At 44.3% G+C, this 14326-nt stretch overlaps 2 protein-coding genes across 4 annotated transcripts in view; both read left to right on the plus strand.

Annotated features, from left to right (window-relative positions):
* Positions 1 to 1435, plus strand: part of LOC144590765 (E3 ubiquitin-protein ligase TRIM39-like) — a 53678-nt gene extending 52243 nt beyond the window's left edge. The window contains exon 13 of the mRNA XM_078395187.1: positions 1337 to 1435. The gene's annotated coding sequence lies outside the window, so the exon portion shown is untranslated. The remainder of the gene's footprint in view (positions 1 to 1336) is intronic.
* On the plus strand, positions 1249 to 12982 carry LOC144590764 (zinc-binding protein A33-like). Of its 3 annotated transcripts, XM_078395185.1 has the most exons (4): positions 2591 to 2623; positions 5751 to 5834; positions 8927 to 9045; positions 11466 to 12982. In XM_078395185.1, the coding sequence occupies exons 3-4, from the start codon at positions 8937 to 8939 to the stop codon at positions 11987 to 11989; spliced, it is 633 nt and encodes a 210-aa protein (XP_078251311.1). In that variant the 5' UTR covers positions 2591 to 2623; positions 5751 to 5834; positions 8927 to 8936; the 3' UTR covers positions 11990 to 12982. The 3 variants fall into 3 exon arrangements, with proteins under 3 accessions (XP_078251309.1, XP_078251311.1, XP_078251310.1); XM_078395183.1 differs by lacking the exon at positions 11466 to 12982 and having other exon boundaries at positions 1249 to 2623; positions 8927 to 8957; XM_078395184.1 differs by lacking the exon at positions 2591 to 2623 and having other exon boundaries at positions 5654 to 5834.
* Positions 12983 to 14326: the final 1344 nt, after the last annotated feature.

Here is a 14326-nt window from a genome sequence, read left to right on the forward strand (position 1 = left end):
TATAGTACATTGGAAAATGAGCACCAATGCATTCATGATTTCTAGACCCACCTCCTTGAGTACCCTGGGATGCAGACCATCAGGCCCTGGCGATTTATCAGCCTTCAGTCCCATCAGTCTACCAACACTGTTTCATGACTAATGTGAATTTCCTTCAGTTCCTCCTTCACCCTAGCTCCTCTGTTCCCTAGTGCATCTGGGAGATTGTTTGTGTCTTCCTTAGTGAAGACAGAACCAAAGGACCTGGTCAATGAGTCTGCCATTTCCTTGCTCCCCATAATAAATTCACCTGCTTCTGTCTTCAAGGGACCCACATTTGTCTTAACTAATCTTGTCCTTTTCACAAAGCTAAATAAGTTTTTACTATACTCCTTTATATTCTTGTCTAGCTTACCTTCGTACTTCATCTTTTCTCCCCATATTTTTAGTTACCTTCTGTTGTTCCTTCAATATTCCCAATCCTCTGGCTTCCCGCTCATCTTTGCTATGTTATACATCTTCTCTTTTAGTTTTATACTGTTCTTGACTTCCCTTGTCAGCCATGATTGCCTCTTATTCCCCTTAGAATCTTTCCTCCTCTTTGGAATGAAATGATCCTGCATCTTCTGGATTATTCTCAGAAAAACCTGCCTTTGCTGCTCCACCGTCATCTTTGCTAGGGACCCTTTCCAGTCAACTTTGGCCAGCTCCTCCCTCATGCCTCCGTAGTCCCCTTTGTTCAACTGCAATGCTGACATTTCTGATTTTATCTTCTCCCTCTCAAATTGCAGATTAAAACTTATCATATTATAGTCACTATCTCCTAATGGTTCCGTAACCTTGAGTTCCCTTATCAAATCCAGTTGATTGCACAGCACTAATCCAGAATTGCCTTCTCCCTGGTAGGCTGGTGTAAGAATCCATCTCAGAGGCACTCTACAAAATCCCTTTCTTGGGGTCCAGTATCAACCTGATTTTCCCAGTCTACCTGCATATTGAAATCTCTCCCATAACCACCGTAGCCATTACCTTTGTTACATGCCACTTTTAACTCCTGATGCAACTTGCACCCTATATCAAGGCTACTGTTTGGGGGGGCTGTAAATAACTCCCATTAGGGTATTTTTGCCCTTACAATTTTGCAGTTATAACCACAATAACTCTACACCTGATTTTATTTCGGAGTCACGTGAGTGACTACGTGAAGACCCCGTCCTGCACGCATGCGCGACATTAGCGTTCACGCAATGCACCCGCGACGAACGGGAGTCCAAGGTGCTCCCGCTACAATTTAAAAAGTCGGGCCGACAGGTAAGTTCTACTGTGGCCGTGAATATTTCTCTGTGCTCTGCTTTAGGAAGCATTGGCGACCCAAGATGAGCAAGACCAGAGGAAGGAAAATTGCAGTTCGCCCCCGTTCGTTTCCCGTTGAGGAACGTTCTTTGGAGGGGGGGCAAGAGGCGGCAGTAACTACCGAGCCGAGCCCAGCACCGCTAGTGCAGCCTGAGCAGCGGGCTGGAGGTACCTGCAGCCAGAACCGGGCGGTAGTGTCCGACGATTCGGATGAAGATGCTACACCGCTACACAGCGGCTCTGGCAGCCGCCTAAGCCGAATGGAACGGCTTATGGAGCAAATGCTCCAGCGAGACCTGCTAAGAGAGCAGCAGCAGACTCGCCAAGGGAGGGCTCAGAGCGCCCAGGCACTCCCGCAGTACCCTTTAGGGGCACTGGCCATTGTGTCACCTTCTAATGAAGGCAGCAGTGGCGACCAGGCCTGGGCTGGTCAAGAAGAGGGGTTGTTGGCTGAAGATGTCCGGAGTACGCAGAGTGTACAGGATCAGGAAGAGCTGCTGGGGGTGGTCAACCGCTACGTGGTCATTCCACGAGGGGGTCGGCCTTTAGAGCCGAAACTTGCAGCCAGCATTGACCACCTGTCCTCAAAACCCCTACAAGAACGGGTGGTCAATGAGGCTCTTGAGCTATACACAGCCCCAGAAAATTGTACATCATTAAATGTACCAGCTGTAAACAGCCAAATTTGGGGACATTTGGGGCCGAATATCAGGACCCTGGAGTTGAAGCTCCAGAAGATCCTTAAACTCCTGACTGCAGGAATAACATCATATGCTCGGTCCATTGATGGGGTGGACATTTCCACAAACCAGCAAGACACATTAGCTCTGCTGTGTACCACCCAATACCAGATAAATATCCTACGGAAGGAAAACATCAAGCCTGCCCTCAACCCTAAGTTTGCGGGACTCTGCAAAACACCGGGTTCAGAACCTCCAATTCTGCTCTTTGGGAAGGATCTTCCAAAAAAGGTGAAAGACCTAGAGGAAGAATCCAAGACCTTTGGTCTCGTGAGGGTAGGTTTAGGACCGAGCAGACCTAACAAACCCAGGCGGCAGTACCTCACGGCGTCCACCAGTCATAGACCACCATATGGGACTGGTGAAAGCTCGGGGTCCGCAATTATTCCCCGTAAGCCTTTTTTAGGCCAGGGCCCAGAGCGGACCCCATGGAAAATGCGCCACCCCCAACAACAACAACATCAACGTCAACAGCAGCCCTCTACAGCCCAGCAGACACCTCATCGTCTAGCGAAGAGGCGCAAGAAAAATTAATACCAATAACCATGGAGGTAGGTGGGTCTGGTACCTCTCGGCATATGAGCAGTAGGGGCTCTATATTATCAGGGGGGAGATTGCACTTGTTTTTGGATGCATGGGAAACCATTACTAATGACAAATACATACTAACCTGCATTCATGGTTATAAGATTGAATTTGTTCATGAAAACGTTCCGCCAGTTCAGCACATACCCCAAAGGGTATTCACCCTCTCAGTCAAAGACAAACAAGAGGGTCAAGCTGAACTTGTGAGGCTACTAGCAAAAGGTGTCATTGAAAGAACAAATCATGAACCTTTGGAATTTGTGTCTAATATTTTCACCAAAACTAAAAAAGATGGTGGATGTCGCATCATCATTGACTTAACTACGTTAAACGACTCAGTTAAGTATACACATTTTAAGATGGAAACTTTTGAAACCGCCAGACTTTTGATTTCTACAGGTTACTTTCTAGCAGGCATTGATTTAAAAGATGCCTACTACTCAGTACCCATACACAAGGAGCACCGTAAATATTTAAAATTTATCTGGATGAAACAGCTATGGCAATTTAAAGTCTTACCAAATGGACTAACCTCCGCTCCAAGGTTGTTCACTAAAATCTTAAAACCCGCCTTGGCGTTATTAAGAAAACAAAAGCATATAGTCATGGCGTACTTAGACGACATTTTAATAGTAGGGAAAACCTTGGAGACAGCTATTTTGGCAGTAGCAGCCACCAAACGTTTGTTTGAAACTTTGGGGTTTGTCATACATCCAGATAAATCCAATCTTACACCGTCCACTACCATGGACTATCTTGGATTTACGATTGATACTGTTCGCATGGTTGTAACTCTGCCAAAGGGGAAAGCATCAAAATTGGCACTATCATGCCACGAACTAATGCATAAACGTCAGCCAACCATACGGCAGGTAGCTAGAGTTATTGGCAAAATGGTAGCAGCCTTTCCAGCTGTACAATTAGGGCCTTTGCACTACCAAAATTTACAAAGAGCAAAAGTGCACGCACTAAAGCAAAACTCAGGTCACTTTGACCGAGCTATGTATTTAACTGCTGAATCCATTACAGAGTTACAATGGTGGACAAGGAACATTAGCCTCAGTTCCAGTCCCATAATTATCACTAACCCAGTATTAACCATTCAAACGGATGCCAGTGCTTTGGGTTGGGGAGCAACTAACATGCAATCCAGCACAGGGGGCAGATGGACTAATTCTGAATCATCTTGCCTACAGACACGAGGTATCAACTATTTAGAAATGTTGGGTGCGTTTTATGGTTTAAAAGCATATTCATCTAATACGCATCATGCACATGTCCGGTTGCAATTAGATAATACCACGGTGGTGGCCTATATCAACCACATGGGTGGTATAAAGTCAACATCGTGTGACAAATTGGTCAACATAATTTGGCAATGGTGTGTCGAAAGACATACTTGGTTATCAGCAACTTACCTACCAGGTAAGCAAAATACAGTGGCAGACACCAGGTCACGCAAATTTAACGATAACATCGAATGGATGTTAAATCCCAAAGTATTTGCCGAAATTACAAAACAATATGGCACACCAGATATCGATCTATTTGCATCCAGGCTAAATCACCAGGTACCAACGTATGTCGCTTGGGAACCAGACCCTGAGGCAGCAGCAGTTGATGCATTCACGCTGTATTGGGGGAAAATGTTCTTTTATGCTTTTCCACCCTTCTGCCTCATCAGTCGGGTGTTACGCAAGATTCAATTGGATTCCGCTTCAGGAATCTTGATAATACCCGACTGGCCTACACAGCCATGGTTCCCAGTGGCCCTCGACATGGCTGTCGAAACACCGTTGGAATTCCCCAGCAGTCCGGAATTATTAATCCACCCAGTGTCAGGCATTAGTCACCCGTGCCATGACAGAGTCAATCTCCTGGCTTGCAGATTCTAAAAAGACCTATACTGGGCCTGGGACTGTCTGAGGACGCCATCAACATGATGACCGCATCCCACCGGGAGTCCACCAGGCGACAATACCTGACCAACATAAGAAAATGGGAACGGTATTGCTCCGAAACAGGAACTACCTACACTACAGCAACACCCACCAGTGTTGTAGAATTCCTGGTTGGATTACATCGGGAAGGACTCAGCTACAGCGCCATAAATACAGCCAGGAGTGCGTTGTCAGCTTATTTGGTTCCAGCAGCAGGACAACTGGCTTTGGGGTCCCATCCACTAGTAACCAAAGTCATGAGGGGCATTTTTAACACTAACCCTCCCAGACCAAGGTACACTCAGATCTGGGATGTCAGCATTGTGCTGACGCACCTTAGGGGATGGCCACCACCCAGGGCACTCACGCTGGAACAACTTACAACATATTTATCTGACCCACGGCTGTGTGCCAAAACCCATCTCGCCAATTACATAGACACAACACTCAACTTAAGAGGGAGAGAAAAAGCCTTATGGATAAGCCACAAGAAGCCTCATGGTCAGGTGACGAGCCAAACCATTTCAAGGTGGCTCAAGCAGGTGCTTAAGTCCGCGGGAGTAAATACCAATGTTTTCAAATCTCACTCCACCAGGGCTGCATCTACGTCGGCGGCAAGTCGAATGGACGTGCCTATGGACCATATACTGGCCAGAGCAGGATGGTCCTCGGAAAGAACTTTCCAAAGGTTTTATAATAAACCGCTGGCGCAACCTGCTACATTTGCAGACAGAATTTTAGAGTCTGCAGATAATATTTAATTTGAGCCCTGGGGAGCTCTCTGTTTTTTGTTGTCATTAATAAACCTTTTTTGTTCACAAACAGGCTCTTTATTGCGATAACATACTTCCTCCCTCTAAGGTCTTCAGACAGTGAGTGAAGCATGAGCTGGTACACGGTTCGGAATCACAGAGCTTTGAAGTCTTCACGTAGTCACTCACGTGACTCCGAAATAAAATAGTAAGATTAAATGAGAACTTACCAGTTCGAAGTTTGATCTGTATTTTATGAGGAGTTACGATGAGGGACTACGTGCCCTCCGCTCCCACCCTTTTTTATACAGATCAACTGGTAATCAAGTTCTTATTTTTTCTTTACTATATTTATTTCAATCGTTGTGTTTTTTCTGTGAATCCACACCGCTGCTTTGAAGAATGTCGCGCATGCGTGCAGGACGGGGTCTTCACGTAGTCCCTCATCGTAACTCCTCATAAAATACAGATCAAACTTCGAACTGGTAAGTTCTCATTTAATCTTACTATTCTATGTCACCCCTCGCATAGTACTGAATTTCATTCCTTACTAACAGAGCTACCCCACCCGTCTGGCTTTTCGATAGGACGTATAACCCTGAATATCCAGTTCCCAGCTTTGATACTCTTGCAGCCATGTCTCTGTAATTCCCACAACATCAAACAGTGCCAACCAATCTGTAACTCCAGAGGGAATCAGATTTAGCTCTTAGGACTAAAGGAATCAAGGGATATGGGGGACAAGCAGGAACGGGGTAATGATTTTAGATGATCAGCCATGATCATATTGAATGAAGCTGCTGGCATGAAGGGCTGAATGGCCTACTGCCTTTTTTGTTTCTATTTTTCACTAGTTCCACCTACTGGAATTCTCTCTGCAACCTTACAAACTTGCTTCCAGAATATGTTTGTCCAGTTCCCTCAAAGACTGCAGTGAAACATGTCTCCACCAATTCTGCATCCGTATGTTCCAGATTTTGATAGCATGCCAGCAGTTTAGTTTAGAATGAAATGATGTCCATCAGAAGAACTGCCAAGGGACGTCCAAAAGGCAGGGGTGGTTGTGCAGGCTGAGACATTTTTAGACTTTTAGAGATAGTGTGGAAACAGGCCCTTCAGCCCGCGCCGACCAGTGATCCTTGTACACTATGCTACACACTAGGGATAATTTACAATTTTTACCGAAGCCAAATAACCTATGAACCTGTATGTCTTTGGAGTGTGGGAGGAAACTGGAGATCCCGGAGAAAACCCACGCAGGTCACGGGGAGAACGTAGAAACCTTATAGAGATAAGCACCCATAGTCAGGATCTAACCCGGGTCTCTGGCACTGTAAGGCAGAAACTCGACTGCTGCGCCTGGTGTGGAAGTTAGAATCATTTTTCATTATGTTGTTCTTAGTACTCTTCCCCTATATTGTATATCCATTATATATCTTTTACTCTTCCACCAATGTGAACAGTCCTTCAATATCAAATCTATCCAGACCCTTCATTACTTCACATAATCAATTACATTTCTCCTCAACCTTCTCTTCTCCCAGCTTATGTAAGGGCTTCATTCTTCAGAAATGTCTTTAAGTCGATTATTCAGCAAGTCAGGCCAACTCACAATATACCTGCTAGAGTTCTTTAGAATCATTGAATAATAACCCTAATTTTACCTGTGATCAAACAAATGGAATATACATTAGATCCATTAATAATAATAATAATAATACATTACATTTGTATAGCGCTTTTCTAGACACTCAAAGACGCTTTACATGGTTAAGTAAGACATAAAAATAAATAAATAAACAAACAGAAAAGGAAGAATAAGGTGAAGCGACGGTCAGTGGTTGAAGGCAGTGTTGAACAGGTGAGACTTCAGTGATGTTTTGAATGTGGTGAGTGAGGAGGAGTCTCTGATGGTTTGAGGTAGTGAGTTCCAGAGGGTGGGAGCAACGATGGAGAAAGCCCTTATTATTCATTAGTTAATGAATACCATGAAAAATTCATTATTGGGGTGGCACAGTGGTGTAGCGGTAGAGTTGCTGCCTTACAGCGCCAGAGACCCATGTTCGATCCTGACTATGGGTGCTTTTTGTATGGAGTTTGTACATTCTTCCTGTGACCATGTGGGTTTTCTCCAGGTGCTCCGTTTTCCTCCCACACTCCAAAGATGTACAGGTTTGTAATTGGCTTTGGTAAAATAGTAAATTATCCCTAGTGTGTAGGATAGTGTTAATGCGATCAGAGGGCGGCATGGACTTGTGGGCCGAAGGGCCTTTTTCCGCACTGTATCTCCAAAGTGCAAGGTGTATTGCTTTATTCTTATTTATTATTGCTGAGGATAGCACTATGGTGCACCTGGTAAAGATGCTGCCTGACAGCGCTAGAGACCTGTTTTGAACCTGACTTCGGATGCTGTCTGTGGGGAGCTTGTACTTTCTTTTGTGTAGGAAGGAACTGCAAATGCTGGTTTAAACTGAGGGGAGACACAAAATGCTGGAGTAACTCAGCGGGACAGGCAGCATCTCTGGAGAGAAGGAATGGGTGCCGTTTTCGGGTTGAGACCCTTCTTCAGACAAGTTGTCTAAAGAAGGGTCTCAGCCCAAAACGCCATGCATTCCTTCACTCCTGAGATGCTGTCGGTCCCGCTGAGTTACTCAGCGGGACGGGCAGGGTTAATTGGCCTCTGTTCATTGCCCCAAGGGTGTAAGGACTGGATGGGAGATTGGGATAACATGGAACGATTGTGAACGAGTGATCAATGGTTGGCATGGACTTGGTGGGCCAAAAGGTTTGTTTCCGGACTATATTTCTATAATTATTCCTGGCTTAAAAAATCCATTAAAAACGCATGGGAGGATTTGCATGAAACCAGTCTTTCACTCGGTCATGTGATCGTTACCTGGGAAGCCCCTGAGGCTCCAGTCCTTCTAATCAATGTAACCAAAGCACTGTTATTGTACATCATTTCCACACCCTCTCCAATATCCTCACACTTAATTCCTCTAACACACACACAGTTCAGAAGGAATATCCATTACCTATGGAGAAGGTTAATAGCTGGTGGCTGTTAAGCTACCAGCAATGGATAATAAAAACCAATGTCTCATGTGCAAGGGATGCGATATGATACAATACGATAGAACTTTACTTATCCCAGGAGAGAAATTGGTCTGCCAGCAAAATACAACATAAAACACAAGATACATGAAGCATGGAATTTAAGTGCTGAGTGGAAAGTCCAAGATTTGGGATGCAGTACGGGGAGTTCAATACTATCAGAAGTGTTGCCTTTTGGTTGAGGTCTCCATTTGCTTTCTGAAGTAGCCCTTGCAGAATACTATAAAAACCAACTGAAAATTCCTCCTTGGTCAATAACTATCCCCAATCAACACATAGAATAGCTTGATTTATATATTTCTTATATATGTTGTTCATATTTCCCTATGACCTAAGTCTTGGATAGTAGTCTCTGAAAAGTCAGAAGTTGAGGGCAGTGCTGACAAGTATATAAAGTGAGATCATAGATATGGTGTATCATTCTACTTTTGCATCTCAGCGATACTTTTTATTTCCAACACAGGTGTGAAAACATGCAGTTCCAAAGACCCGCCAGAGTTTCCATTGACCTCAGTCAAGATGATTTCAGTGGCCCCTTTCAGTTCAGTCTGTGGAAACGGATGCTGAAGTTAATTAATCCAGGTAAACTTATCTTCCAGTAGAGTCGAGGAATTATGGTGTTTGAAATATGGAAGAGATTTTGATAGAGTTGTGAGGAAAAATTGACACATTTGGTCCAGTCTGAAGAACGGTTTCGCCCTGAAACGTCACCTATTCCTTTTATCCAGAGATGCTGCCAGACCCACTGGGTTACTCCAGCTTCTTGTGTCTAAGTTCAGTGTAAATTAGCCCCTGCATGTCCTTCCTACACATTTGGGCCAGGCCAGCCCACAGGTTCAGTAGCGATACACCAGATATGTAACACGGCTGGTAATCCTGGGGCCTGAACTAACAGTTTAAAGAGTTCAGTACAGTGCAGGAGCAGACCCTTTGGCCCACAATGTCCATGCCGACAATGAAGCCAAGATAAACTAATCTCCTCTACCTGAAACCTATACCTCCATTCTCTGCATATCCATGCACCTCTCTAAAAGACACTATGGTGTCTGCCTCCACCATCTCATCAAGCAACATGCTCCAGGCATCCTCTGTGTTAAAAAGAACATGCCCCGTACATATTTTTTTAACTTCATCGCTCTCACCTTAAGGCCACGTCCTGTGGTCCACAACATTTTCACCCTGGGGAAAAAAAGGTTGTGAATGTCTACCTTATCTCTGCCTTCCATCAGTTTAAGCATCGCTATCAGCTTCATATCACACGATGGAAACTGTGTCATTTAAATTCAGTTCATAATTTGGAATTTCATAATTTCATAATTTGGAATTTTGGAATAATTTGGAATATCTGGCCTATATGAAGATGACCACGAAAAATGCAATAGACAATAGGTGCAGGAGGAGGCCATTCGGCCCTTCGAGCCAGCACCACCATTCAATGTGATCATGGCTGATCATTCTCAATCAGTACCCCGTTCCTGCCTTCTCCCCATACCCCCTGACTCCGCTATCCTTAAGAGCTCTATCTAGCTCTCTCTTGAATGCATTCAGAGAATTGGTCACCACTGCCTTCTGAGGCAGAGAATTCCACAGATTTCCAACTCACTGACTGAAAAGGTTTCTCCTCATCTCCGTTCTAAATGGCCTACCCCTTATTCTTAAACCCCTGGTTCTGGACTTCACCCAACATTGGGAATATGTTTCCTGCCTCTAACGTGCCCAACCCCTTAATAATCTTATATGTTTCGATAAGATCCCCTCTCATCCTTCTAAATTCCAGTCACTCCAGCCTTTCAACATATGACAGTCCCGCCATTCTGGGAATTAACCTATTAAACCTACGCTGCACGCCCTCAATAGCAAGTGTATCCTTCCTCAAATTTGGAGACCAAAACTGCACACAGTACTCCAGGTGCGGTCTCACTAGGGCCCTGTACAACTGCAGAAGGACCTCTTTCCTCCTATACTTAACTCCTCTTGTTATGAAGGCCAACATTCCATTGGCTTTCTTCACTGCCTGCTGTACCTGCATGCTTCCTTTCAGTGACTGATGCACTAGGACACCCAGATCTCATTGTGCGTCCCATTTTCCTAACTTGACAGCATTCAGATAATAATCTGCCTTCATATTCTTACCACCAAAGTGGATAACCTCACACTTATCCACATTAAACTGCATCTGCCATGCATCCGGCCACTCACACAACCTGTCCAAGTCACCCTGCAACCACATAGCATCTTCCTCACAGTTCACACCGCCACCCAGCTTTGTATCATCTGCAAATTTGCTAATGGTACTTTTAATTCCTTCATCCAAGTCATTAATGTATATTGTAAATAGCTGCGGTCCCAGCACCGAGCCTTGCGGTACCCCACTAGTCTGGCATTCTGAAAGGGACCCATTTATCCCCACTCTTTGCTTTCCGTCTGCCAACCAATTTTCTATCCATGTCAGTACCCTACCCCCAATACCATGTGCTCTAATTTTGCCCACTAATCTCCTACCTGGGACCTTATCGAAGGCTTTCTGAAAGTCAAGGTACACTATATCCACCGGCTCTCCCCTGTCAATTATCCTAGTTACATCCTCAAAGGTGCAGGTGAACCTCTGCCTTATCTGGAAAGACTGTTTTGGTCCTTGGATGGAGTCGAGGGGGGAGGTAAAGGGACAGGTGTTGCATCTCCTGCAGTTGCTGGGGAAAGTACCTGGGGAGGGAGTGGTTTGGGTGGGAAGGAACGAGCTGACCAGGGAGTTTTGGAGGGAACGGTCTCTGCAGAAAGCAGAAAGGGATGGAGATGGGAAGATGTGGCCAGCAGTGGGATCCTGTTGGAGGTGGCAAAATGTTGGAGGATTATATGTTGTATGCGATGGCTGATGGGATGGAAGGCGAGGACAAGGGGGACTCTGTCCTTGTTACGAATGGGGAGAGGGGGGAGCAATGTGTCAAAATGTTTGAATGGCAAATCGTGTGAATTCACCATGCAGACTTTTTTCTCCCCTTCAGTCCCGATCAAACTGAAGCTGAATCCGAACACTGCGCATCCGAGACTCATCCTGTCCAGTGACCTGACAGCCATCAGACTCGGTGCTAAACAGATGGTCCCTGACAGACCAGAGCGATTTGTGCAGTGGCACGGTGTCCTGGCATCTCAGGGCTTCAACACTGGGAGCCACTACTGGGAGGTAGAGGTCGGAAGGAACACTATGTGGAGTGTGGGAGTGGTAAAGGCATCGGTACCGAGGAAAGCGGAGTTCACACCGGAGCCGAAATCCGGAGCCTGGGTATTGTGGCGTCTGGGAGAGGAATATACCACTATGTCTTCACCACGTACTGCCCTCCCTGTTCCAGTCAAACCCCAGAGATTGGGCGTCTACCTGAACTATGAGGCTGGCCAGGTGACACTGTACAATGCCGATTACATGTCACATCTGTACACTTTCACGGACAAGTTCACTGAGAAACTCTATCCTTTCTTCTTAACGGGTTGCAACATTGATTCATTGCAAATAGTCCACTTGCATATATAGGTTTATTTGGTGAACGCGCGGTCAACCTTTATGGGGAGGCACTTGAAACTGCCCTACTCCAGGGGTTATCAGTGTTAATCAGTGAGTCTGATAAGTCGTTCCAACAATGACCTGTAAACTCCATCTTTAGATATCTAAGACCAAGTGGACCTGTTGGGGCCCAAATCTCTCCTGCATTGGTGCAGCACACTCTCCTCTCCCCCACCCCCTCCCCCTCCCTCCCGAGGAGATAGATTTAAACTTTAAAATGTGAATAACTTTAAAAATATACACCGATTTCAATGAAACTTCTTCCATTAGCACCAAAGGGACGACGGTGAGTAAGGTGGGCCTAAAATTGTCACGCTATCGTGTAACGTTTTGGCTGTAGTTCAGGAACAAACAAACAAACAAACGACAGTCGATGTCCCTATCTGCAAAATTCCTGAGCCAAACATCTCTACCACATACTGATGCGTTAAACTTGCCCTCACTACCCATCTTTTTGGCCAATTAACACTGAGCTTACCCATCTTCATTTATTCCTATTTTTCTCAACTTAAATATATACGAAATTCTGGAATGCTGATAAAAGACCAGCAAATCTACAGGTTTCTAAGCAAATTATAAGAAGTTAATGTGAAGGAGATTTCACAGGCTAGTTAGAAGAGGCTTTGAAGCCAATTATAAAAAGTTAATGTGAAGAAGACTTTTAGAACGTTTGATATTGTGGTCACTATGTTCCAAAGCGTATGTGAACGGGTGATCACAAGTCGGCATGAACTCTATGGGCCGAAGGGCCTGTTTCCATGCTGTATCATTCAATTCAATAAATCACCTGCAACTTAAACTACATTTTGTCCAAATGAATCACAGGCGGCACAGTGGCGCAGTGGTAGAGTTGCTGCTTTACAGCGCCAGGGAGCCAAGTTCAATCCTGACTACGGGTGCTGTCTGTACGGAGTTTGTACACTCTCCCCATGACCGCATGGATGCTCCAGTTTCCTACCACATCTCAATGACATGCAGGGTTGTAAGTTGGCCTCTAAATTGTCCATTGTGTGTAGGATAGAATTAGTGTATGGTTGATCGTGATCGGTATGGATTGTTTACACGCTGTATCTCTAAACTAAACGAAACATCACATTTCTCCATATTTCATTTGTAAATTCTGAGTTCATTCTGATAACCTACCAAATGTCCACTTTAAACTGGCTACAAAATCCTCCTCATAGGTTAGCATATTAGTTTCAAAGGAAGGCTTTGAAATTTGACATGAGCAAATAAATCTACAAATTAATTTCTCCCTTGCGTTTGCTCATGTTATCAAATTTGGTGAATGTGATACAAAATTAACTGAAAATCTTGCCAAGTGACTATTTCATTTGTCATTCAAAAAACCTATGTCTGCATGTGAAGGAACTATACATCAATTGAACGTAAACTATGAACAGATTTATCAATAACTGCATAATATTAGTTGCATTCGTCGCTTTCAAGTTTGGTAACAATCATTTTATAATACAATCAATTCAAAATATATGCCTCTTTAGAACTGCCTGTTCCATTTCAGTTCATTTTAATTGATAATTGCTTGCAAAAATTAGTTGTTTCTTCTTTACCATAATTTAACTGTACATAACATTCATAAATAATCGATTCTTCTCATCCATTACCCAAAGTAAATGTTGATTCATTTCATATCTGTTACCGCGCAAGTAAAGGTCAACAAAGCTGCATGTTTTAAGCTAATTAAATAGTTACTATGCAAACCTATTTTTCTTTTTGTTTCTTTCGACAGAGCTTATATTTCTGTCCTTTTTTTCAAAATTATAGTTCATGTGTTAAGATATTTCTTCTGGTTTGATGTTAAATTCAAAATCAGATGCTGATTACAGAATATACAAATGAATGGACAAAAAATGTGTGATGCTGCACAGTGGTGCAGGTGGTGGAGCCTCTGCCTCCCAGTGCCAGAGACCCAGGATCAACCCTGACCTCGGGTGCTGACTGTGTGGAGGTTGCACGTTCACCCTGTCACTGTGTGGGTTTCCTCCGGTGCTCCGGTTTCTTCAAATATTCTAAAGACATGCAGTTCGTAGATAATAAAATGGCCCCTATTGTGTAGGGTATGGATACGAAGGGGAGATAACATAGAAGTAGTGTAACTGACTGTTGGCATGGACACAGTGGGCTAAAGGGGCTGTTTCCATGATGCATCTGTCCAATAAATCAATTAACAGCCCACTTAGGTGAGCAGTGCGTGTGATTGGTGAAAAACAAGGAGTATATTGCAGTTACTTCAATTCATTAACTCTGCTGATGTGGAGACCTGCTCTCATTCTCCATAAGCAGAGA

This window comes from Rhinoraja longicauda, unplaced genomic scaffold (genome assembly GCF_053455715.1).
Source record: "Rhinoraja longicauda isolate Sanriku21f unplaced genomic scaffold, sRhiLon1.1 Scf000302, whole genome shotgun sequence".
Taxonomy (NCBI): Eukaryota; Metazoa; Chordata; class Chondrichthyes; order Rajiformes; family Arhynchobatidae; genus Rhinoraja; species Rhinoraja longicauda.

Excerpts from the sequence above, each read along its gene's own strand:
- LOC144590764 (XM_078395183.1), top strand. The coding sequence starts at position 1,356 with ATGAGCAAGACCAGAGGAAGGAAAATTGCAGTTCGCCCCCGTTCGTTT.